General features: G+C 39.9%; 1 protein-coding gene and 1 non-coding gene across 9 annotated transcripts; both read right to left on the bottom strand.

Moving 5' to 3' along the window:
- Positions 1-578: 578 nt before the first annotated feature.
- HAUS6 (HAUS augmin like complex subunit 6) lies at positions 579-22,908 on the bottom strand. Of its 8 annotated transcripts, XM_038402680.2 has the most exons (18): positions 22,484-22,828; positions 21,560-21,614; positions 21,033-21,128; positions 20,140-20,218; positions 18,644-18,776; positions 15,757-15,904; positions 14,538-14,603; positions 14,372-14,423; positions 13,992-14,165; positions 12,709-12,902; positions 11,739-11,868; positions 11,037-11,139; positions 9,771-9,855; positions 8,532-8,604; positions 7,675-7,860; positions 5,997-6,132; positions 4,455-5,483; positions 579-2,975 (listed from the first exon to the last, which is right to left on the bottom strand). In XM_038402680.2, the coding sequence occupies exons 2-18, from the start codon at positions 21,601-21,603 to the stop codon at positions 2,878-2,880; spliced, it is 2,826 nt and encodes a 941-aa protein (XP_038258608.1). In that variant the 5' UTR covers positions 21,604-21,614; positions 22,484-22,828; the 3' UTR covers positions 579-2,877. The 8 variants fall into 8 exon arrangements, with proteins under 8 accessions (XP_038258608.1, XP_038258606.1, XP_038258607.1 ...); XM_038402678.2 differs by lacking the exon at positions 21,560-21,614 and having other exon boundaries at positions 22,484-22,908; XM_038402679.2 differs by lacking the exon at positions 21,560-21,614 and having other exon boundaries at positions 579-2,972; positions 22,484-22,830.
- LOC119856461 lies at positions 8,678-8,809 on the bottom strand. Its single transcript, XR_005293311.1, has one exon.
- Positions 22,909-24,903: the final 1,995 nt, after the last annotated feature.

Here is a 24,903-nt window from a genome sequence, read left to right on the forward strand (position 1 = left end):
ATAATGTAGTTTAACAATAATAAACCTTTCCTATATTTAAATGTACTAAATATGTAACTTGAACAGTAAATGTACTGGATCAACTATCAATGTAGTACCAGTGCTGGTAATAGGAAATTTGTTTTTGTCAACAAGTTAAGCAGGTATGTTTGAATTCTCCCTTCTCTGTTCAAATTCTTATCCTGCAATCCACCTGCAGCTGATGGCACTCTTAACAGCCCTGACAGCAGCACCTGCTGATCAACTGTTGCAGGGCACAGTTTCTGGCCTCCACGTAGGCTATGTTCTTTTTTAATCTTGATTTGTCACACTAGTTTAATGTAAATACAACATTGCTTTGACTATTGAACAACACAGTTACTCTGCTTCCATTAATGATGATGTTGCAAATATAGCAAACACCTAGAGTCTAGACCACATAGCTTACAGGATGAATGGGTTATGCAGTTTTAAAGGTACTTCATATCATATTTCAGATTCTTAGATTAGATTAAAGCAACTTTAGTATGGCACCATTCAGCTTTTTCTTCCATATTCTCACCTTGTACCCCATCAGTATAACACAAAGCACCAGTACATTGAATGTGACAGTTACATGTTTAATAGCGAAGAGTGAGCTAGATTCATGCATCAACAGTGGCAGCTAAATGTGGATTACAGAATGAGTGACTGATTGTTTGGATCAATGCATACTGATTTGAAAATCATTGAGGATAAAAAAGCCCACAATGTACTTTTTTTTTTTTCCAGAGTAACAGCTTCAGCTAGTGAAAGTAGACTTGCTCTGCCTTCCAAATTCAGACTTAGCTGTCATCAGAATTCACTGTGTAAAGTGGGACTAGTGAATTAATGTGGTAGGAGAAAGCTGATAGCAAAAAGATGGAAATGTACTGTTCTAAGATTACATTTTACTTAGCAATTTAGTAGGTGATGGTCATTTGCTAATTCATCTGCCATCACGAAGGCATAATGCAAAATTCACATGGAGGGGCCCAAGAGCTCAAAGACTTGTATAAAGGGCTTAATTTTTTCACTTTTGCATGGTTTGTTGAAGAGAAACTCCATCTTTCCTAGTCCATGGAATGCAGATTTTGAAAAAACAAAACAAGTGTGAAGAAATACTTGTGTAAGCATTTTTATAGCAATGGAAAATTATAAGAAGAGAGGCAGCCACACTGTCTGTTCATAGGCAGGCTGATGGAAAAAAAACATGATTAAACAATCCAACCTTTCTAACATGTTTAAAGCCTTATATCCAATTGTTTCTCCTGAAGACAAAAAAAGCTTATCTAGGTCTTACTGTATTTGCTCCAACACCACCACCACCACCTGCTTGTCTCTACAACAATACTTTATCCAGCAAATTCTGGTCATTTGGTGTCAATTATTTTGACCATTTAAAATGGAAATTCATTTAAACGTATCATTTTGTATGCTATGAGCACAGTAGCTGGTGTTTAACAATGATAAAGACAACTCTACAAAGTCCTCAGCTGAATGCTGGACTGAAGCTCAGTTTATGATTTCTAGAGTAAATATGCTGCTAATTCTCTTTATTTCATAGTAATGCACAGTCACTTTAGATATCTAGTCCCATTTCATTGCCTAGAACACAAGTAGACAAATCTTAGACTGAGTTTGGAGGATGAAGTTTATAAAATTAAATATTTCTGTAACAAGAATGAAAACGGTTTCATTTTAATAAACTATTTAAAAACAAAGTTTAAATAAACACATGACAAAGTCAAACATGAAATCTAAAGTTAGACAAAAAAAAATCCTAAATTACTTTAGCCAACAAGTGGATTTCTAATTGGTCTTGTTAGTGGGTTTAGTTACAGTGTTTGTGAGCAGTCCTTTGTCCTACTCTTCATATGCCTTTCTTCCACTTGACTCCACTCTCCCTAAATCTTTCCACATGTTGGGGACATGACTGTTCAAGTAGAACTAAAGGCAGAGTTTTAAAATTAGGGGTTTGTTTATGGGAGGCCATAGACCTCAGTGCTCTATCTTACCAAATTCATTCTCTTCCCTTGCAAGTCAATAAATTAGGCTAAATCATATCCACCCCTTGATCTGAATATGCAGAAGTTTTCTGTGGCTTATAATGGGCAGAGTAGAAGGGGGATAAATTTTTATCCCCCTTCGGTCCAACCTGGAAAGGTCTCCAGCCTTTTCTGAATAGCCCCATCATTTCTCCTGACAAACAATGCTATAACCAAGGGTACCAGCAGTAGAACCATGCTGCACCAGAGCTGGTGCCCAAACAAGGGCCTCCATAAAATATACCTGACAAGTCAGATTGGGAGGCAATCATCATTCCCAAACAGGGAATTGGGTAGAGGAGGCCTTTAAATGAATCCATTCTCTTTCTCCTACAAAGTCCCTTCACAATTTGTGTGGTAATGAAAATTCCAATTTTGCTAGACTTCAAAAATTAAAGGACGATATCCTTCATAACTTATAATGCACATGGTTAAATGTCATTTTTCAACAAGGTCCTTGACTAGTTTTTTTTATTTAATACTTCAGATTAAAATGTGAACTGTTTTAGGAAATCGCGTCAGCCTCAGGAGTTTCAGTGTGCATGACTTAACCACACAATCCAACAAAATGCTTGATTCCACACATCTGACTACTAGTCTTCTCATATCAATGGTCAAAAGTCTCCAAGTCCCTCTGACCAATGACCAAAAAATTGAGCCTTAATGGACACTGTACACTAAGGAAATTTCTTCCCAGGTCAGTTAAAATAAGCATTTAAAATGTATGTATTGGCAGAATTTCAGTCTGAAATGGATTTGAAAAATGTAAACAAACAGCATTTTAATTATGAGTCTAATTGTTTAGTACACAAGCATTACACCTCCAAGTGCATCATAATTTTATTAAGTGTGAAACTGCTTCATCTTTACGTGTCTTTATATCAGATGATGATTCTTTTGCATCCAGCTTCTCCTTCAAATTCTCTTCTTCTAGAAAAAGAATGTATTGTTATATAAATGTATAGTATTAAAAAAAAATTTAACATACCAAATACCCTTAGGAAAAAGAGACTAGTGTTTGGGGACACTTCCTACAGATGCAATTGTTCCAAATCAGGGAAAGGAAAAATTCCCATTTCTGCACATCCAAAGAAGTTGCTGCTAATAACTAGAGAGGATTCTGGTGTACACCAGCATTGGCAGTACAACCTATATGCAACCAATTTAAAGCGTTAAAATGTTATTGCTGCTTAGTATATGTAAAAGCATCAGTTATGTAGCATATATTAACTACCTGCTGCTACCGAGGGAGAAAAGACTTATCAAATGTGGACTACAAGGGAGATGATCACTTCCAATAAATGAGAATGTTACTGCATGTAGATTCCTCAGAGCTCCCAGCAAGCAGGGCCAAGGGAGAACTAGTTTAAGCATCTGCTTGATTTCCTTTCATGGTCCTGCATGTATTTCTAATAAGCAATCTGGTCCCAAATCATTTAGGACTTTTAGCTTTCAGGTGTCATCTAAGCTGTTTATAAGTTAACTGACAGCAAGTACAATTTATGGAGGACTACTTAACCAAGCAGTTACATTCATTACTATCTTCAATTTATTGATAGTTGCAGGATGCAGCCCCATAGAGTGCATTGCAGTTCGAATCTGTCATTGTCCCTTTAAGATAAGCCCATTAAATTCAATTTATCAACTTTTCCATTTGACATTTAAGTGAAAATGTCCTGGATACTTACTGTGGAGTGACAGTTGAATAAAGTCCACATTAAATGCAAGTGCACTTACAAGACTAATTCCTGTCGTACTAATTACTCAAGTATACTGAATGATGCTTACAGGCATCAGGCGTACCAGTAAGTGCCTAGTGCCACTGTATTTCTGTTTCTGGTGTGGGAAGCTATACTGGGTTTCATTAGCATAAGTATTACCTAGGTCTCTCTCACATTTTGGTGTCTATAGTTTGGCAAAGACTCCCATAGTTCCATATCTGGAAAATGTAACTTGCAAGATATGGACTTTATCAATTTAAATGCCCACTTCTGGGGAGAAATATCATTTTTCAAGAAAGAAAAATTATGCATATGTGAATCTTTGGAAACTAGTAGATTGGAGGATGACTGTCTTGAATATACACTTTTTAAAAGTTTAAAAGGCTCCCTCTGCTCCACTGCTGAAAAGACTAAGACATCAGAAAGTGCACACAACCCAAAGATCAGATCTGCATCTTTCTCCCTCCTTCCATGATCATATATATGCACCTACATCACTCCTTCCAAGGAGAAACACAGTAGCTGTAATTGTGGCAACAATCCACTACCCCTTGGTGATTCCCTTCTTCCCCCTAACTCCTAAAGCAGAAGCCAAGTGCTCAGATTACGTCCAGGAAACCCAGAAGTGAAGAGTTCCACATGTACAGATAGTGGCACAATCCTGTCAAAAGCACAAACATAGGCTTACCCTTCAAGTTATGCAGGAAGTCTCTAGGTTTCTTTTGTGCTTGAACTGGAGAAAATGCAATCAGTGGAGAAAGAGTGTGCCTTCTTTCAAAAAGAGACATGCGTGAAGGTGTCTTGATATACTCTGCATCCAATGCATAGAGTTTTCCTAGAGGACTAAATACTTCTTTTGTTTCTGTGCATCCTGGAGTAAGGTTTATCTCAGATCCACACCTCAGAAATTGTTTTCTAGGTGAGTGAAATGAATCTGCCTCATTTTGAAAAACTGTCTTTTTCAGCGCTTCATACCTGTTGCGAATAGACTGTAAATCCAGTTTGCATTCTTGAGCAGCCCAATCATTTTTCACTATGTTTTCTAAAGACTTGCTATCCCTCGAGTTACCTTCGACTTCATCATCAGTCTCTAAACTTTTAGAGCTATTAAGACTTATGTTGCCAAGTTCCTCTGGAAGAGTCTCATGTAGTATTCCAAACTGGATAACTTCATGACTGTCAGAACTAGTACCACTTACCATTTGAGAAGCATCCCACGACAGAGTTGTATGCATTGAAGAATTCTGACAAAGATAAGGTGACAGAGCATCTGTTTTAATATATCCCTCTGCACTATTATCCAGAGGATTCATGCTCTTATCTACAGCTGGAAAGACAGATTCTTCTGGATCTTCTGTGAGACTTTTACTTGAAACAGTATGTTTTGATCCAAGCTCCCAAGATCTTTCGTTATCTGGCATTCTTGTAGCTGGTATCTGTGTTGGCGATTCACTGATGTGGCTAACCACCAACTGCTTTTTAGGTGCAGGTGTCATCCAACTTAATGAAGATTTCCCTTCTAATAAGTTAGAAGCATTAAGGTCAGACATGTGAGATGAAGACATAAAGCAGGCCATACTAGAATCTATTCGGCTAGAAATTGCAGACTCTAGATCCAATGGAGCTTCTTTTTTCACCATTTTAGTCTGAACCAACTCTGTATCTGAAGGATCTTCAGCTTGAATAGCTTTTCTCCATGAGGTTCTAATTTCAGTAACTAAGATTGAAACAAATTAAGGACATATTTAAGTGCAATTCCATATTGTTTACCCACCTATTTTTCTACTTTCATAAAAGTGTAAACATGCTACTTTTGAAACGATTGATGTTCCCCACCCGTGCCCCCAATGCCGACAGCACAGAGGTGACAGCATAGGAGTTCTATACCAGTGTTTCTCAATCTTTTATATACCAGAAACCACTTGTTGCCTTCCTAAACTGTGTCAGGGAGATCTCTGGGACTGGTGCCAGTCTGTGCACCGGTCATCGAGAAACACTGCTCTCTTTCGCCTTAGTCATACTATGTTTGTTTTGTTACAGGTACTATGTTGTGTTACATATAATGTGTGTCATCATGATGAAGACTGTTAAGAGTTAAAGCCATTCTGATTGAGCAGTAGTTTGTTTGTTTGTTTTTTTTTGGGGGGGGTGTCCTTGAATATGACAGCATCTCTATTCAACAGAAATTCTCTAAAGTTCAACTACACTCCATTATGAAAACAGAACTTACTCAGATTTTCTGGAGTTCGTGGGATCTGTTTCCTTGTTAAGAAAGGGTTAGAAGCCAATGAGCCAATTAGGTCATCTAACTCCATTCCTTTTCCACCACCGCCCTGAGTCGATTCTGATACCACTACATCTGCAACCTGTAGGAGAAAGTTTAGAGAATGGAAACTCTCGAGAAAGATTATAAAACTTTTGTTCCTGCCAATAATAGCACTGAATGAATCCCATTCTCTCCACCCACTCCAGAGCATTAGGAGTTCCACAACCCTTGCTTAAATGTGTGTGTACAATTATGGAAAATGCACCTTTTAAAGTGAGTAAGTGTGAAAAAGAACAGAGCCTTCTCGTCAGAATATGAGACTGGAAGTCAAATTCTGCATTCTATTCTCTAATTTACCACTGACTTGTTTCAGCCCATGCTTTAGTTCACCCATCTTTCTTTAAAATGGAGGCAAGATTCCCTGAGAGATGAGGAAGTGAGATTAACTAACAACCAGGAATTGAGAGTCCTGGATGAAAAGCATTTAAGAGAAGTATTAAGCTTTTATTTCGAGAGTTCCAATCTGAACAATTATGGGAAAATCATATCACTTGGGATGTCAATATTCTATAAATGATCAAATATTCTTGAGTGCAGCTGACAATTAACTACACCATTTCAGGGATGAAGACGCTTAGTCTTCTATCTCACTATATAGCACAACTTTGAGGTTCTTGTAACAAAAATTCCCTTTGAAGGACTTAAAGTGCCTGCACACACCAGCCATGTCCAGATGTTTGTCGAACAATATTCAGATGCTATAGTTAAATGCCAAAATATGTAATAGTTATAGACCTAAGATCAGTTTTGTAAGTTGTAGAAAGCTTTCAGTAAGTGAAACAAAGGAAAAGCATCAACTCTGTCAAGCATATTAAAAAAAAAATACATGAATGGTATAATAAGCTCTATGTCACCAGGGTACGCTTAATCACAGTCTCCCAGGGAAGACCAACAGCGGCTGCTTAATAAGAACAAGTAATCTTTGATTAACAACACAGTTTAGTTGGTACCCTTTCATGAGTCTTATACTGGCTCTGGTAGTTTGTTGCCTTAATAGCTTTCAGTCCCTTCTATATTTGTGTGATATACAAAAGGAATTCAAACCTTTTACCCTCCCTCTTCTGGGCTATTAGTTTGTTCCATCAACGGCAGCTACATATACTTGACTATTATTCTATTTACTGCACAGTGTCAGCAGTAGATGCAACAGAGGGACAGGCTTAGGCCCTCTCTCGTGGAAGTAGACCTATTTGCAGAAATCCAATACAAATACAGAAATGAGGTGCCTTAGAAATATCCAAGCACTGTGAACACTCTCCAGTAATATTATGGGATTTATAGATTCCTGCACAGCAGAATTACTCTTCTCCTTGTAATCAGAAAGGCCACCACCCACTAGGATATTCCAATTAAGAGTATTCTATTGTATTTGAGCAACGTGTATTTGAACAATGTGTACTTTTAAATTATAGCCTTCATCCTTTTCTTCTTAAATGACTGAAAATTAAGCTTAGACAGCTACAATTAAATAAGAACAGTTATCAAACAATTGAGTACCAAGATTGAGTACCAAGATCAAGTTATCTTTAGAAGATCAGGATTAGTGAATAAAGTGTAATTAAGAAGCCAAGCCTCTCCTAACCTCTTCTGCCAGTTGCTCTTGTGCTATCTTAACAGGATCTTCTCTTTTAACTGCACTTGGTGATTGGAGTACACGAGTGTCTTCGTTCTTCCAAGCTTCTATTGGTCTAGGTTTGTGAACTGCATATTTTAAGATTTTTTGAGAAACAGACCGTTCTTTCTTTTTGGGAGTTGTAGTATGTACATCCTAAAGGAATATAAAGAAGTTTTTAAAGTCTTCTATTGTGAAAACGCACAACCTGAAGGAACTACCAAACTCAACTGCATACAGCACTTGTAGTGTCAGCGTTAGTTTAATCAAATAGTAAATCAAAACACTGACAAACATTCATTCCAGTCAGATTTTAAGTTGACACAAAGCATGCCTACGTAGGTGAAGTGTTGCATATAGATAACAGCAAGCCCTTGGGTTTGCCCTTTCTGTGTCTAGTGCAGCCAAGATGCAGCCAAAGTGCTTTTTAGACAATACTTGCGTTCCTCAAACTGGGACCACCATGTAAATCCCGAAGCATAATTTAGGATTGGCCCTGATGCTGCTGAAGTTGTGCTGCCACTTCACAGTCCCCATAAGGAGCTGTTCCAATAACCAGATATTACTAGTGTAGTACAGCCACTTCCTATGCTGGGAGCCAGGTGTGGAAACTTATCACAGGTGATATGCAGCCTGACAATTTTCCCAATGCCTGGGGAATCCTCTGATAGGTGTCGCTGCTGACATCATAACCATTTTCAATCTACCAGCAGGACCCAGGAAAGTATGCCAAGTTTATCTTGCAATCTCTTAATGCAGACAGAATACAAACATCTCAAGTGTTTATTTTCTTCCCCCAAAGACAATTTAAGCTATTAAAAACTGACCTTTTCAACCACCACACTGCTGGGTTCAGCTGTGAGAAAGCTCTGTGTAGCTGACTGCAAGTGTGAGAGCATCCTAGAAAAAGACAACATTCCAGTTATTGAAATTAAACCAAACATGCTGCATACAAGTCTTATGAAGCTCAGTATATTGTCTGCCCCGTATCTGTCCGTTATGATTTCCCTCAATTCATCCCGGTCATCAGAAGGCAGGTTTACTATAGGGAGGACTAGTGACAATTAGAGCGGATTTTTAGCCCTATTTGTGTATCAGTCTCCCAAGCTGTAATACGTATGAAACCCCCCACACATACTTCTAGAGTGGAACTTTATATAAGGAGATGTATATTATTCATATTGGGAATTTGAGATCAACTTGAGTTCTAAAGCAAAATGTTGAAGGATAAGTGCATCATTTTAAGTGTCAATGTATTTCAGTTCCCTTGTCACACCACATGAAAGTATGTATTCTTTAAGTGTTAAGTAACCTGCCTGTAAGCCTTTTGGTGCTTGTGGATTTGAATTGTGTTTTAGGTGTTTTATGAAGTCAGATAGTTGGCTACTAGTACAAGTTTAAGTCAGTTCTGATGGGTAAAGAAAAGCAGAAGAAAGCTAAACTAAATACCATCACTGCTTCTAAGTAATTTTACCTATTTCTCTTTTAAAAACTATGCTATTAAAATTCAGTTCACTCACTAGGAAGCAAGTACTCTAATTATGTATAGTAGTATTCCGACATGTTTCACCACTTTTATAACATAGTTGTTTGTCCATGCTACATATTTAGTTTACTGGAATTTTCAGGAAGTTACATAAAGTTGCTCAGTAAACACAAGTCTAGCTTTAACTGCTTTGATAATCTGAAGAGAACTCAGATGCAGATGATATGAACCGATTTCTAGGAATGAGATAGCTAGTCAAAATTTGTTGAAATTTTTACTCCCCTTTATTTTTTCCAAACACAACAGTTTTCAGGGGTTGGTAGGAGTCCTTATGTGGGTGCATGAAAAATACAACTTTCTAAAATGCCATAGAGGACCTCCTAGGGTAAACAGCTGCCATGCAACTCAGGACACCCAAAATAGGGATAGTTATATAGTTTCACCCTTTGTAGGGATTATGGAAAGGTTTCATAAAAGAAAGCGTTTAGAGGAAGAATTTTAATGAGGAAAGTAACCGTCTGCACCGGTTGACCTCTTTTACTCATGCATTAAATGGTCCAAGATAGATTTTTAATCATACCTTCCAGTAGATGTGTCCATGATACTTTCCAATGCTGCATTCTCTCTCTTATCGTTATTTGCCTGACAACCCTTTTTTGGAGTATCTAGAATAGGGAATGGAAAGGATTTGTTACCACTTTTTGCCTCGTCTATTTTCTTTGATTATGAAGGACCAGAGGTGACACACAACAATTTTAGATCTAGAAGTGCTATAAGCAGACTAGTTCAAAAGGCTATTCAAAATGTCAATTTAACAAAGCCCTTATGTACTCTACAGTGATTTGCCAATACCAGAAGATGAGTTATGGAACGAAGCTGGTGGGCAGAAAAGTGTGCAGATATCAAATAGCAAACACATTCACAATTTAGTACAAGGGTTCTTCAATTAACAGAAATTCAGTATTTTGATTCATTACAAGCATAAAAATTCAACCCACGTGATAGGGTTTTTTGAATTAAGTCAAAGATATTGCCACTTCAACCACAAGAACCTCATTATATCACTACATTTATAATGCCAATATATTGTAAATTAAGCTCTAGGAGTTAGCTACGGTTAATATGCAGGCAGCTCTATGTAGAAGTGGATGTTAGTGAACACAATTTTAACCAACTTAAAAACACATTGTCCTAAAGCAGACAGACAGATCACAAAGGCAGAGTAATAACCAGGATGGTTCTCTAGAATCATTAAAAACTGCAAATTAAAAAAAACTCCAGCCAAGAATCTGTATGTAAGAAAGCCAAGGCAAACACACATGCTATGGAAGTGTTACCAGAATTCTGAGACTTCTTTGGGTTTTTGTAGTATGTTACCTATACAGCCTAAAAATGCACATTTCTACTAGAAACAGGTTTAAGTTATTGCAATTAGAAATCTAATAAGGATTTTACTTTTTTTAAAATGAATGTTGACTAATTGGGGGAGAAACGAGGCTCATGACAATCGCAAGAGACAATATACTTTAAAACGCTCACCATGCATTAGTGAGATGAAAGTGGCACTGAAATCCATGTTTTAGACATGTTAGCAGTTTTCCTCTGATAAGAGCTGAGTTCTCAGCCCAAGTTTCCTTATTCCTCCATGATCAAGAAAGATTTTTTGGCAGACACAAGGAGCAGTACTGAAAGGCTCCAAAGAAACAGCGCTCAGCACTCATCTGTCAGAAAGATGACTGCCATGACAAGAAGTTATTGAGGACTAGAGTATTGAAGGCAAGCAGAGAATCTTTTCAGGACACAGAACACCCTACGGATGACCAAAAACCTTATCCAATTTACTCACCTGGAATTGATGCTGGATATTTACAGAAGACACTGCTTTTATAAGCCTCTTCTGTTGCAGGATCAAAAGAAAGAGGAGACATAGCTGGTAACAAATCAAGTACCTTTTCAAAATAAAAATAAATTATTCAACAATTATTTTTGTGAAAAACTCCAGATCAGTAGTATTTAACACTACTAAAAGTGATTCAATATTTTTTTAAAACTAAAGGCCAGAGGCAGCGAGATCACAAGCAAATGTTTAGCAGATGCTATGAAACCGTTATCCTTCATTCACTGGAAATAGTCTAAAAACTTGCCTGGTCAAATTTTATGACGTAAATTTTATGCTCAAAGACAGACACCACTTGAAAATTAAGTGCTCTCTTAACTACAGAGAGTTACAGGAGGTAATTGCTATGCAAGTTTACCTACTGATTTGCTGCTACAACTCACTCCTGACCTGACGGGACCAACTTTGAATTTCCTATAAGGATACCAACTTTCATTGGTTATCATAAAGGACTTGTGTACTTTGAACTAAAACTTACATCTACTCATCTTAAAAAGGCCAAAGAGACTAGAACATTTTTAATATCTGGTACACTGGAAGCATTAAAAAGGATTCTACTGCAGTTATATATTTGTTAGGAAGTCTGCTTCAGCTCTCCCAACCCCAGAAAACAGCCGTACTCTACTTCTCCAAAAAGCTCGTATTACTTACTGGATTCTGATCTTTAATTAAACTAAAGGGAGATTGGCCAAGGAAGTTTTCCCACTTCATATCCCAATCTCTTTGTTTTTCAGCAATTGATTCCACTACGGACATGTGATCCTCTCGCTTCAGTTTGTGCCTGCAACATTTAAAAACAAATGGACCTTAAGTATTTGTACTGGAAGTAAAATGATGTTACATAGAAAGCAGACTTTGATAGAGATCAGATGTTTTTCCAGGTATGTTGCAATTGCTTGGGATGAACAACTTTGTGCTATCCAAGTGTATTCGGGTGTTGGTTTTGTTTATCTTGTAACAATGGTCAGATAATGTAAATATATAGTCACTAAAATTTAACGAGACACAGGATTCTAGAGCATCACCCACTTAAGTGTCCCATTGTTTCTTTTTTTTACAACCAGTTTTATATGCCAAATGCAAGCTTTGCAAAGAAAGCATAGATAACTGACTAAAAATATAAATGCTGACAAAAAACTGCCATTAGAGTCTTTAAAGAACACAATACCTAAAATAATTAAAGGGTGAATACAAGAGATTTAAAATCTTAATTTCAGTTTACTATGCTAAAATTTAGCCAGTACAATAGACTTCTCACCTATTATTTAAGGTCAAAGGAGTAAGAATCCTTCACTACCATCACTGAACTAAGATGCCCAGCCTCCGTTTTCACAAAGCCAGGAGCACAACTGGTTAGCTCATAAAAAGAGAGCAGAGGGGAAAATGCTGAAGTTTGCAGATGCCTCTGTATACGTAAAACTCCAAGCAACACCAATACATTTGTCAACCAAAATATTTATCAAGAGCAGAGCTGATGAAATCGGCATATTTTCTCAGTGAAGCAAATAAGGCCAAAATATGAAGTGTTGTGTTATTTTGGAAGAGACATGCAGGAGACTACACCTTCCCTTGTGCAAGAAAATAAGCATAAAGGGCCTCAGAAAAAAATTTAACAGTTTACCTCATGGACTTCAGACCCAATAAAATTTTATTCTGAAATTTGGTCTTCCCTTCAATGTACTGAAGATCTAATCTTAGTGCCTCATGATCAACTTGTTGACGTTCATGTCTTAAAATCTTCAATGCTTCATTTAATAACTGAATGACTGTTAACAGATTGAGTTTTCCAGCTTCATATACATTTCCTATATGCAACTTCAAATATTGAAAAAAAGAGAAAACCGATTAGTAAACAGTTTCATAGATACATCAGTTATTAGACCACTACCTTTTCTCTGAGGAGGTATAGTATAGGGATACAAAACCCCTATGGATTATGAATCTGTACTTTAAAAAAAAATTGATACACACACCTTGGTTTAGATCCAGAAAATTAAGGGTGCTTAGAAGGGGTTATATATTGACTTAATATTAATATGAAATGAAAGCATTTTAACGAACACCATTTGTAACCACCACTCAACAATTCTATGAATCTGAACAGCACCGTACACAATGCATGAGTCTGACCAGTTTAGTTTTGTTGTCCAAGCAGAGCGAAATGCAAAATGTAATCAGAAAAAATAAAGTTAGTTTTAAGTGTTCGTTTTAATATGGGATTAGCAATGCAGTTATTGATTTAATAGCTTTAGTGAGATTTACACTTGAAATAGGACTTCAGATAAAGAATATACGTAACACCGTACTGTAAGACATTTTACCTCAATACCTCCAAGCACATTTGAACGTAGAAGAAAATAAGCCCCCAACCAATTGTTTCATTACTTTTCCTTATTCCTCAATTTTGACAATGACCAACATCTCCCTCTCTAAATTTTTTTTTTTTTTTAAATTTGAGGAAAGATCATGTTTTCCATACATGTCTTAGAAATTCCCGCTACGTGTTTTTCCAAAAGTAATCTAGGCCTTCCCTTCACCCAAACATGATATCATTACTGCAGTTTAAACATTTTTAAATGTGATAATTTAAATGAATAGCTTATGCAGGTTTGTAGGACAGGTTACAGTAAGGACATTAAATACAATCAGATCAGATTTATTCTCTCTCCCTTGCTACGCAAGAGTACTTGGCATCTGATGCAACACTAATCAAGGCATGTTCCCAGGTCTATGAGCAGTATTCTGCGTTGCTCTGGGCCTATAACAGATGGCAAAACAGACGTGCAGCTCTATTAAGTGAGAATAATTTTACTTGTCGCTTTTGTAAGGCAACTAGGAGTTCTATGAAGAAAAAGCACAAATGTGAAGAGACAAGTATTAGGTACTTTAAAGACAATCACATACGTTGTACATTTGATTTTCAATTTTTTCAAGCAGCAGCCTTGGAACGTTGATAGTGACATTAGTTCCATCTAAAGCATACTGGTCCACGTGACCATCAACAACAGAATCTACAACTTCTTTTTCCTTTTCCAAGAATGTAAGGGTTTCCATTACAGATGCCCACCTGGAGCGAACCTTAATGGGGGAGGGAAAAAAAAATGTCATGGCTCAAATGTTTGCCACACTATCTTGGTGAAAAGTCCAGAAAAGCATAAAGTTAAATGAGGAATGCTAGCATGTTTGAAGTAGAGAGCAGTATCTGAGATGGAATAATTGCTGGAGGGGTATGTTAACTAAAAAAAATAAAGTCAGCCATCTGCCATCAAGAAGAAACTCCTCACCTTTTGAACTCTCTCTGCTTTGTTACTTTGCTTTTGGTTATTTTGCTCCATTCTAGTTTAAAAAAAAATAAATAATTGAGTTAGCTATGATGAAACTACCATTAAAAGTTTCCAAGTCTGCCTTTAGCTTCATAAATCTGAAGAACAGTTAGGAAGGAATACCTACTTTTGAAGCAGTTTGTGCAGCTCTGCACATTCAGATCTGGCATCTCTTATTTGTTTAGTCAATAATCTGCAAAAAAACAAATGAGCAAAACAGAGCTACTATATCAAGTTGAACTTGCATTTTTGTTCTGATATCCCAATTCTAATGGTCATTGACATTGGAAAATATGAAGGGAAGATAGTAATTTACTTTTCAGGCTGTTTCAGCCCAAACCTGAATATCCAGGTAGCTCTGAAGCCTTGCACAGTTCACTATATAGGCTCACACAAGTTATTTTCTGCAAGATCTTTCCTAAAGATCTTACCAAAGACTTGAAAGTTTGACAGTCTTCCATTGCATTATACTGAAATACAGTTTGCAGTAGAGACAAAAACGATATAGTTACCAGAAATGTTATTTCTCAGCTATCCAAGTACTTAAATTATGGCTGAGGGCCAATTTACATGTTAATACACAGTTTCTCAACTGTCTGGCATACAAATTCCTGTGTTCCAATTGACTAGTACCCACTAGGAGCCAGAGCACTGGGATTTACATAGCTGCAGTGCTAAACTTTTCAAGACCCAAGAGCCTATCAGCTTAACTTGATTTTTTGTTTTGCCACTTATATATAAATGGCCTGATTTTTAGAAGTACAACAGGATCTTCAAGTATTCTGAAGTTTTTTTTTTAAATGGGAAAAATAAAGAAGTGGAAGCTTTGAAAAGATGTAACTCAGTGGAAGTCAGGATGTTAATTATTCCCCAGCAGGAAGAGACTGGATATGTCCCAGGTGAAGACTGAAGAGGATAATTTAGCAAGACAACTAAAGGATGATACTGAGAAAGCATATCCCAAACTGATAAACTCAGAGGCCAAAGGCTCTTATAACCACAAAATAATTTGTTTTTTAAACAGCAGTGGCTTTAAATACACTATTAACTTAAAGTCTACTCTATACCCATCCCAGAGTGCTCCAGCCATTTTGCTGGATGAATAATCACATTTTAATGTTTAAAATTTCTCTCTGCTGTTATGCGTAAAGGGCTACAAAACAACTGAAACGTACAAAGTGTTGTCAATTGCAAAAAGCTGGGAGTTCTTAACACTAGTAGGCAAGACATTTGCAAAAATGTTACTTTAAGCTGAAAATGCCTTTATCTATATTGCCACTCATGTAATAAGTAATTTTTATGAAGACTTTCAATTAAAAATATCCTCCCACACAAGAGTTACTTACTGTGCTTTTCTTTGATACTCTCGAATTACAAAATCTTCCCTTTGTATAGACTGTAAAAATCTAATACATGCCACCCTGTATCTTGCTGCTGCCTTATATGCGTCATGAGGCCTTGAATTCACAGCTTCCGGAAAATGTACATTGGTGTCTATATAAATCAGTTAAACAGAAAGTTCAAAGTGTGCCATCAAAATTATAGGTAACAAGACATGTTTCTAATTCAGATGATTTAATTTAAATGCAAAATATAAAAGAGAGGTTCCCATCTCTTTAGATGGGATGGATCAACATATTTGGCCCCTATTCACTTTGTCCTTTTATCCATTTCTCTTCACCTTTTTCCCCCTTCAGGGTACATTTGTTCTTTCTGCATTTTTCCCTAACCATCTCACCAGAAGACTATATGCTCCTCGGAAAGGGGGAAAATTGCTCCTTGGGGACTCCATAGAGCTGACCCACATGTGCTGTGAAGAGTGCCATCAGAACAGAGAACAGAAGATAGTAGCTTTCCTGCCCAAGCTTATCCAAGCTGAGTAGAGGAAAACTGCTCCTGCAGCAAGGAGCACTATAGGAACTGGGAAGGAAAGGCAGATTTTAAGACCCTGCCTGCTGACTTGCTGCTGCATGAACACTTTTGCAATGGGGCAGGGAGGAGAAGGAGGACTAGTTTGTCATGCACTTTTCCCTTCCAGCACTACTGTACAAGAGAGTATGTTTACATGGTAAGCAGAAAACCACAGCAGCGAGTCTCAGAACCCTGGTCTACAGATTCAGACTCATGCTACAGCACTAAAAATAGCTGTGTAGACATTTGGGTTTGGGCTTTGAATCCCAACCCCTTCTGTACATTTCAGGGCCAAAGCTACATCTACTCAGCTGTTTTTAGCACTGTAGTGCAATCCCGAGTCTGTTGAGCCAGGCTTTGAGACTCACTGCTGTGAGTTTCCGCTTGCTGCATAGACGTAACCTTTCATGCCACCATCCTTCTTGGACTAATATGGTGAACACTCACCCCCAGATTAGGAAACACTAACATAGTATCTCATAAGAGCATGAAGAAACTGGTTCCTCTACTTCACAGTACTTGCATGTAACAGAGGGGTATTTGGTTGTGTTTGACTAAGTTTGCTCAGAGGGAAACTCAACTAAGTCAATTTCAGAAAGTGATTAAACTAGTTTTAGGGAAACTAAATTCCCCCTGCCAGTTTTTTAGGTAAAAGTCATATTTAAACATCATCTCGTTCTTTCCACAAGAACCATCTTAACTACACCGGTGTTACCACCCCACCATAAACGCACAAAGCACTGTCAGGTGCGCCTAGCAACCCACCTACAAAAAGCTCGTCTTTCAATTACAACAAAAAACTAACTTTGACAATTGTAGGTGAAAAACACAGATAAGATCAGTGTCCCTTTAACTTAAGGCACCTTTTCATAAGAGCTGGAGTTACCAAAGAAACTACAGTGAGATCTCAATCATCCATCTAAATGTTTTTAGTTCCCATTTTAAAAACAGGTGAAGTCATAAAGAGCATATTAGTAAGCAGTAACTCAGACCACCAAGAATAGCAGGCTAGTCTTATTTTTGACAACATGCTTGTTCCATTCGCCAATTAGATTGTAATAAAACTCTGCCATCTTCCCAAGACCTTCCCTGCAGCTACTATTAGAAACTGGAAACAATACAAAAATAGGTAACACTACTAAGAGTTTAGACTGCAGTTTCTAAGTTCCCACACAACTTGTATAATACTATAGCCTCTATGCATTGTGCTCACTTGCACTAGAATCAGAATGAATTTAGTTATGATTTCTGAAGCACTTGCAAAAGATAGTTCGGAAGTCATGTTTTCACTTAGTTTCATTTTAGCTCAGACATAAGTTAAGGGTTTGTTACAGGAGTTGGTGGGTGAGGTTCTGTGGCTTGCATTGTGCAGGAGGTCAGACTAGATGATTATAATGGTCCATTCTGACCTTAAAATCTATGATTAAGTTTAATTTAGCTTGGACCAGATGGGGTTGATAATGGAAGAAAGCTTTGCTGCTCTCATCCCATACCAGTGCATTTAGTACTTATAAAAAGGTACCTGATGTGCACTCTTGAAGACTGAAGTTCTCTACATAAAGAGAGAACAGTCAGCAGATTCCTAAGCTGCTGTCATTGTGCCTCAAACCTGTTTCCAGACCAGTTTATTTAAGTTGGTGTACCTTGTCTAAGCACAAGCTGCAAGAGTGAAATGAGTAGTTTAGTCTCCATGCTCATGCACATATCTTGACGCACTGCTGAACAAGTGTATCAGCTAGTGCTACTGATACTCAGACAACTGGAGACAAACTGCCAGATCAGTTCACAGAATATTCTGAAACATGCAGACAGAAATATTGTTTATCACTTCACTCCATCATATGAATAAAAATCAACCCTTAGAACCTCACACACCTTTATCACTTAAGAAGATCTGTAGTGCCTAATTACCAGTGTTCCCTTTAGGAAAAAAAAAAAAAAAAAAAGGAAGTTCTAAATGGCTGCCATTTCTGTGAGGATGCGTATTTTAGAACTAAATGGAGCAAGAACATGCACATAAATTTTAGCATCAAGATACAGGCAAGTGTGTTTTTTTTTTTTGGTTAGGAACTAGAAAAGATATTAGATAAATCAATTTCCAAACAAAACTATTATACTATGGGGCACCAATACTAATTGAAAATGGGTTTTAAAATGAGACCAGATTTGAACCCACTCCCTTCTAACCTCCAATGAAGATCTGGATTAACAGCTCAGGGCCTTTTAAGATTTTTATAACAGATTAAGCTCTAAGCAGTTTCACACTGTCACATATTACGAATGAAACTATTAAAAAAAAAAAAAAGACAACCCAAAACTTACCTTCACAATCTTTTTTCATATGTTGTACTATTACATATCTTGCAAAGTGGTACATTAGATGAGTAAATTTAGGACCACCAGGAGACAGAAATAGTGAGGCTACAACAGGGGGAAAGCTGTTTCCACATTCATCCTAAGGAAATGAAATTGGTTACTATTAATAAATTCTCCCAAGAAGTGATTTTGTCAAAGCAAAAACTACCACACATTGAATTAAATATAAGAACATTTTAATGAGATAAAGGTCTTCAGCTGCTACATAACTTTGAAGCAAACCCAGTCTATGTGTTGTCAAAAGAGTAAACAGTTGTGATATGTTTCAGAGTAGCAGCCATGTTAGTCTGTGTTCGCAAAAAGAAAAGGAGTACTTGTGGCACCTTAGAGACTAACAAATTTATTAGAGCATAAGCTTTCGTGAGCTACAGCTCACTTCATCGGATGCATTTGGTGGAAAAAACAGAGGAGAGATTTTTTCCACCAAATGCATCCGATGAAGTGAGCTGTAGCTCACGAAAGCTTATGCTCTAATAAATTTGTTAGTCTCTAAGGTGCCACAAGTACTCCTTTTCTAGTTGTGATATGGTAATTTGAAAGTTTGGATCCCCTCCTCCCCATCTCCAGGATGGGAACAAACTGTTTCAAGACTATGGTTGGGATTAGTTATGGATACCTGCTAGACTTCCTCTGCTGTCCCAACCCCCTAATAGGTAAGTGCTCTATTCCAGTTACACTGTGTCCTGGAAAATACTTTTGCCACTGTTTCTTTTCCATATCAAAGGCACTCACTGTATTTTTTTCCTTTTCTCCGGTGATTTTGCATAATGCAGTTCACCCAACTTGCCATTAAGGAAAGGGGTTAGGATCTTGTGACATACTGGAAACCCTCCAAGCATGAAGGCCATGATTAGCAGAACCCCATTTAGACAGAAGCTAACGCAGAGGAACCCAGAATACAGTTAGGGAACCAATTTTGCTTTGGGCCTCTATCATTTCTACTCAAGAAGCTTGTTTAAAACTTTAGCAGCTTTGCCCTTACCCAGGACAAACTAATATTCTAGAGCTGCAAAGTTTCTTATATCAGTCAAATCGCATTCTCAGTACCAACCTCTTCTACAATGGCTGTAATTAATTGAAACATACAATATTTATGTTGAAATAAACTCTTCCCAACTTACCTTTTAAGAAAGCCTGTTCACCTACAGGTTTGTTTGAGGCATGAAATACACAGAAAGCTAAGTGTATGGCTATAGCTTTTTGCATGCATGAAGCCCAAATGTATCAGCTTTGCAGTCTAAGCTTTACCATACCATGCTGTAACTTTCAGTTCAAGTAAGTCTAAAAAGTTGACCTATGCCATATATTGTACTTGGGAAAGTTAGAGTTATTCTTTGGTGGCAGGTACTTTGTTTAATAACCTAAAACGCTACTTATACATGCGGTACACTAAACAGACAAGAATTCTCTGCAGTGATCATTTCATTCTTGCCAATACTTACTGAAATTTTTTTTAGCCATTCGCAGCACTGCTTCCTGAATTCAGCATCTCCCTTTTTATCCGCTGGAGGGCAACAAAATCTTTCCATTCCAGAAGAAGAAAAGTCAGTTTCAGTATATTTGTAAATAATCTAATTTATCTATTTAAGTATATAGCTGAAAAATGCAAAAGTCTGTAGTGATTCCTTTTAGGAGGAAGGTAAGGTAGGAAAGTAGTAACAGTACTCAAACTATGATCGAAGGGTACCTGGAAGGTTGCTAAAATGACTAGCTGTGAAACAGTTCACACGCACAGATTTTTGCTATAAAGGTTCAGTTAATACATTATAGCCAGAGCTGGTAGTGCCACCTATATTTAAGGTTGCCATTTCCTATTATAAGGCCCTGTTTCCAACTGCCTATAAATTTGCCCAGCTCCTTGGGCTGAAATTTTCTATGCCAGGTGTCTGCTTTAGATGGAATTTTTTTTTTTTTTTTTTTTTTTTTTTTTTTAAGAAAGTTTCTGATAAAACTGTTTGAGAATCAGATCAGGGAAAATCTTTTGCCCACGTTAAAAAAAATGCTTGTCATTTCATTGAGAGGCTCTATGGCTTGAACCTGATACTTGAAATTTGGCTAGAGGTGAGGAGATGTGCCTTCTGCCATCCCTATGAAAACTTCCCCAAAATTGTCTACATTACGACTACTGCCGTAAATATTTGAGCTAGGCAAGTTGTCTGCCATGCATTAAGAAGCTGTACCCCAAGTGTGAGAAATCTACACAGATGGTAGTTTTGTAAGTGATTTTTGTAACACATTCTCCAAACAGGTTACCTCTACCCCAGAGAGATAAGTGGTTATTCTATTGTGAGTGTGTACAGAACATTGTTATTAATTACACAAAAATTGTGCGTACCGGAAAACCTCTACTGAGCGTGAATGATCCAGTTTAGTAAACAAGAAGCGCGCAACCACATGAAAAGCATCCTTGTTCGGCTTGTCAAACATGTTCCTGATAAATATAAAGTAGTTAGTGACAACAGCCAAAATAATTGAAATTTAAGCATTCAAACAAACAAATTTAAGGTTTGTATGTGAATTTAAGATTACAAAACCCCTCAGATTCTTTGGTCTGCAAATTTGGCAGAACCCTTCCAGATTATTTTAACAATTTTTAATCCAATGAAGGACTCTGCAGCATTCTAGGCTCCTTAATAACATTTAGACAATCCCATCAAGAGAGTTTATTGTCCTGAAAGCAGTTACGTCAGTTCAGTGCCAACACACTACCAAAGTGACTGTTTCCATATAAACTGCATTGAATTGTGTCAAATCCACACAGCAAGAGCTGTTGCTATTTCCAGACCTCATTTCTTCTGACAAATATCATGTACACTATTATTTGTAGTTAGAAGCAACCAATGAAAAGCCCATTTTGTTTACCAGAGATCCAGTGCACGGCACTGTAAAGTCTGACTGCTCCACATGAAAGGCCTTTCTACAAACCAGTGAAAAACATCACACAATATCACATCTCGCCGGTCGATTCCCACAACAGAAGGGATTGCAGGGACAGCTAGCTCCATGTTGGCAGATGTAGGGTTGGTGGAAGAGATGTGTTGCCACAGAAAGTCAGGGACAGGCTTCTCCAAGAAGAACGGACACACCCCACCCTGCCTTCAAGGTGGGAGCCCCACCTCCTTTGACCATCTGTCCTGGGCAGGGTTTACTGGAGAAGAGCCAGGCCCTGTGCAGGTTACCACACATCCAGGTTTTTCTGGCTATTACCTCTTTTTGGAGGATCCATCCTCTGTCTGGACAGAGTTTTCAAACAACAGGAAATGTTTGGATTTTTTCAGAGCAGACACTGCAGCTCAGAAAGAACCTCGCTTGGTCCACTTCCTAGTTGGTCCCTCCCCTGCATCCAAATCTGCCCACCTAAGCCCTGGCTCCCAGCCCTGGGGAAGGGGCCCTATAGCAAGTTGCTGACTTACATGTCCTAGGCTTCCGCCAGCCACTCTGCCACTGTGTTAGGGAGCAACACTGCTCCCCAACTCCAATGAGTACCCCGCCGCAGATACCCCCTTCAACTCCCCAACCCCCACAGCATCTTCTTTTTGGAAAAATTAAATATGGCAACCCTTACTGTGCAGCGTCTGCGCCGCGCAGCACCCAATGAGATGCTCCCAGGTGATCAGGCCAGGAGACACCCGAGCAAGGCATCTCCTGCTCAAGCGATCCCGCCCCCCGCGCCAAATCTGCCAGCACTAGCTCGGATGCCCCCTGGGCACCCTGGTTGGGGAGGGGGGGTGGGCCCGGTTGACTCGCTCGCACGGGCCGGGGGCGCTCCCCCCACCCCGCACTCACACTCCCAGGCTGAGGTGGGTGCTGAGCTTCCCGGCGGCGGCGGCGGCTCCCGCTCCCGGCTCGAAGCCCAGCGCCAGCAGGCAGTGCCAGAGATGCTCCTTCTCCCAGACGCTCATGCTGAGGGCCGGGAGCGCTACCGGCCTCGGGGCGGGATCGCGGGCCGGAGGAATAGTGCGTCTCTACTCCGAGGGCTTCTCCCTCCGGCGGGGCCCTCTCTCGCCGCCGTTCCCGCTCCCTAAGGCGGCCGCCATTTCCTTTAACCCGCCAAAGAACAAACACAGGGCGCGGAGCGTCCCTCGCAGCGGAAGTGACGCCATAAGGGCGCGCCCAGCGCCGACCAATCAGAGCCCGGAGAGAACCCCTCCCGCGCAGCTGTAAGAAAGAACGCTCTACCAGGAGGATTCTTAGATGCGGAAATGTAGGTCCCAGCGTGCAACGCGGCACACTCCCTTCCTTCTGGGTAAAGCATGGCCTGCTGGGAACTGTAGTCTCGGCCGCGTTGCCAGCTGGGAACTGTAGACTCTATGGCTATGAGCTACTAAGGGGAAGGCACTGATCTGGTCATGGGTGGCACGGGGCCGGGGATTCCCCAGAGCAGCCTGGGGAGCCCGGACTTTGCTGGGGTGCATCAGGAGCTCTCAGAGAGACTCTTGCAGGGAAAAACAAGGCTCTGGATTTCTAATGTAAAACGCACGCCTGTCCTAGGGATAGAGGGTTTACTACTTGGATAGCCAACCCACCAATAACCATCCAGGACTTCTCTATACGTCATAAACAAACAGACAACCTCCCCCCCCCGCCCACCTTTAAACTAAAGAAGATTACAGACTACAATTTGTAACATTAATGCATATTAAACACACTTCCCTCAGCCAGGCAGATGTTGGGCAACTCCCAAAACACTGGATTTATTGCCATCTTTTGGAATATTTTAATACAGGCTGGTCTACACTGAAAACTTACACTGGCGTAGCGACATCTGTGAGGGGTGTGAAAAATCCGCACCCGAGAGACATAGCCATGCCAGTCTAACCCCCAGTGTAGGCAGCACTCCATGGCTACACTACATAGCTTACAGCGCCGCCCTCCAGCGCTGCTAAGGCAGATGCTCTAAGCCGATGGGAAAGAACTCTTCCACTGACTTAATTACTCCAGCCCCAGTGAGCAGCAGTAGCTATGTTGACAAGAGAAGCTCCCCCATCCACATAACACTTTCCCCACTGGCGCTTAGGTCAGTGTAATTTACATCTGTCAGGGAGGTGGCTTATTCACACCCCTAAGCAATAGCACTTGCATATCAACATAAACTGTACTTTCTACATAGCCTCAGTCAGGTGGATTAACTACAGTGATGGGAGAACTGCTCCTGTCACTGTAGTGAGCATCTACACTGAAGAGCTACAAGAGCAGTGCTGAAGGTGTATTGCTGTAGCGTTTAAAGCGTAGACATACCCTATCTGTCAAAATCATTCATGCCACATTGCTGTCATACAACATTATCTATCACTTTGCAAATAAAATCATCACACCAGCACAGGGGTTCTCAGACTTTGGTACTGGTGGACTCACAGCAAGCCTCTGAGTGCAACCCCCTTATACATTAAAACACTTTTTTATATATTTAACACCATTATAAATGCTGGAGGCAAAATGGGATTTGGGGTGGAGGCTGACAGCCCACAAACCCCTATGTAATAACCTTGCAACCCCAAGGTAGGGGAGGGCCACATCGGAGATGTGAAACTGTATGGAGAGCCAAGTAGGGAAGGCTGTGCCTCCCCAAACAGCCTGGGCCCCACCCCCTCCCACTTACCGCCACCGACTACCCCCCTCAGAACCTCCAACCCATCCAACCTCTCCCCTGCTCCTTGTCCCCTGACCACCCTCTCCAAGTACCCCTGTCCCTAACTGCCCCCCCAGACCCCATCCTCTACCCAACCCCCCATTCCCTGTCCCCGACTGCCCCCCCATCCAATCCCCCCGCTCCTTGTCCCCTGACCGCTCCGACCCCATCCACACCCCTGCCCCGACACGCCCCCCAGGACTTCCACGCCTATCCAACCACTCCCTGTCCCCTGACTACCCCCTCAGAACCTCCGCCCCATCCAATCGCCCCCTGCTCCCTGACTGCCCCCCGAAACTCCCTGCCCCTTACGCAACCCCCACTCCCTGCCCCCTTACCATACCACTCAGAGCTTGCAGCCCTGCCACCTGACCGGAGCCAGCCACACCACTGCGCTGCTAGGCAGGAGCGGCAGGCCAGAGCGCTGGTGGTGCAGCGAGGTGAGGCTGCGTGGGAAGGGGGCAGCTGGGGGCTAGTCTCCCTGGCCAGTTCAGGGGCCGGGAAGAATGGTCCCGAGGGCTGGATGTGGCCCACCTCTGCCCTGAAGGGTCCCAACCCCCACTTTGAGAACCCCTGC

The sequence above is a fragment of the Dermochelys coriacea genome, chromosome 5, assembly GCF_009764565.3.
Source record: "Dermochelys coriacea isolate rDerCor1 chromosome 5, rDerCor1.pri.v4, whole genome shotgun sequence".
Classification (NCBI taxonomy): domain Eukaryota; kingdom Metazoa; phylum Chordata; order Testudines; family Dermochelyidae; genus Dermochelys; species Dermochelys coriacea.

What these genes read in the sequence shown, in the direction of transcription:
- HAUS6 (XM_043514618.1), bottom strand. Translation starts at nt 21,702, where the DNA reads ATGGAGCTAGCTGTCCCTGCAATCCCTTCTGTTGTGGGAATCGACCGG. An exon ending in CGCTCAGTAGAGGTTTTCCG is followed by an intron (nt 20,219 to 21,032) that starts GTACGCACAATT and finishes TGGAATGGAAAG; the next exon opens with ATTTTGTTGCCCTCCAGCGG. An exon ending in AATGGCTAAAAAAAATTTCA is followed by an intron (nt 18,777 to 20,139) that starts GTAAGTATTGGC and finishes TCATTTCCTTAG; the next exon opens with GATGAATGTGGAAACAGCTT.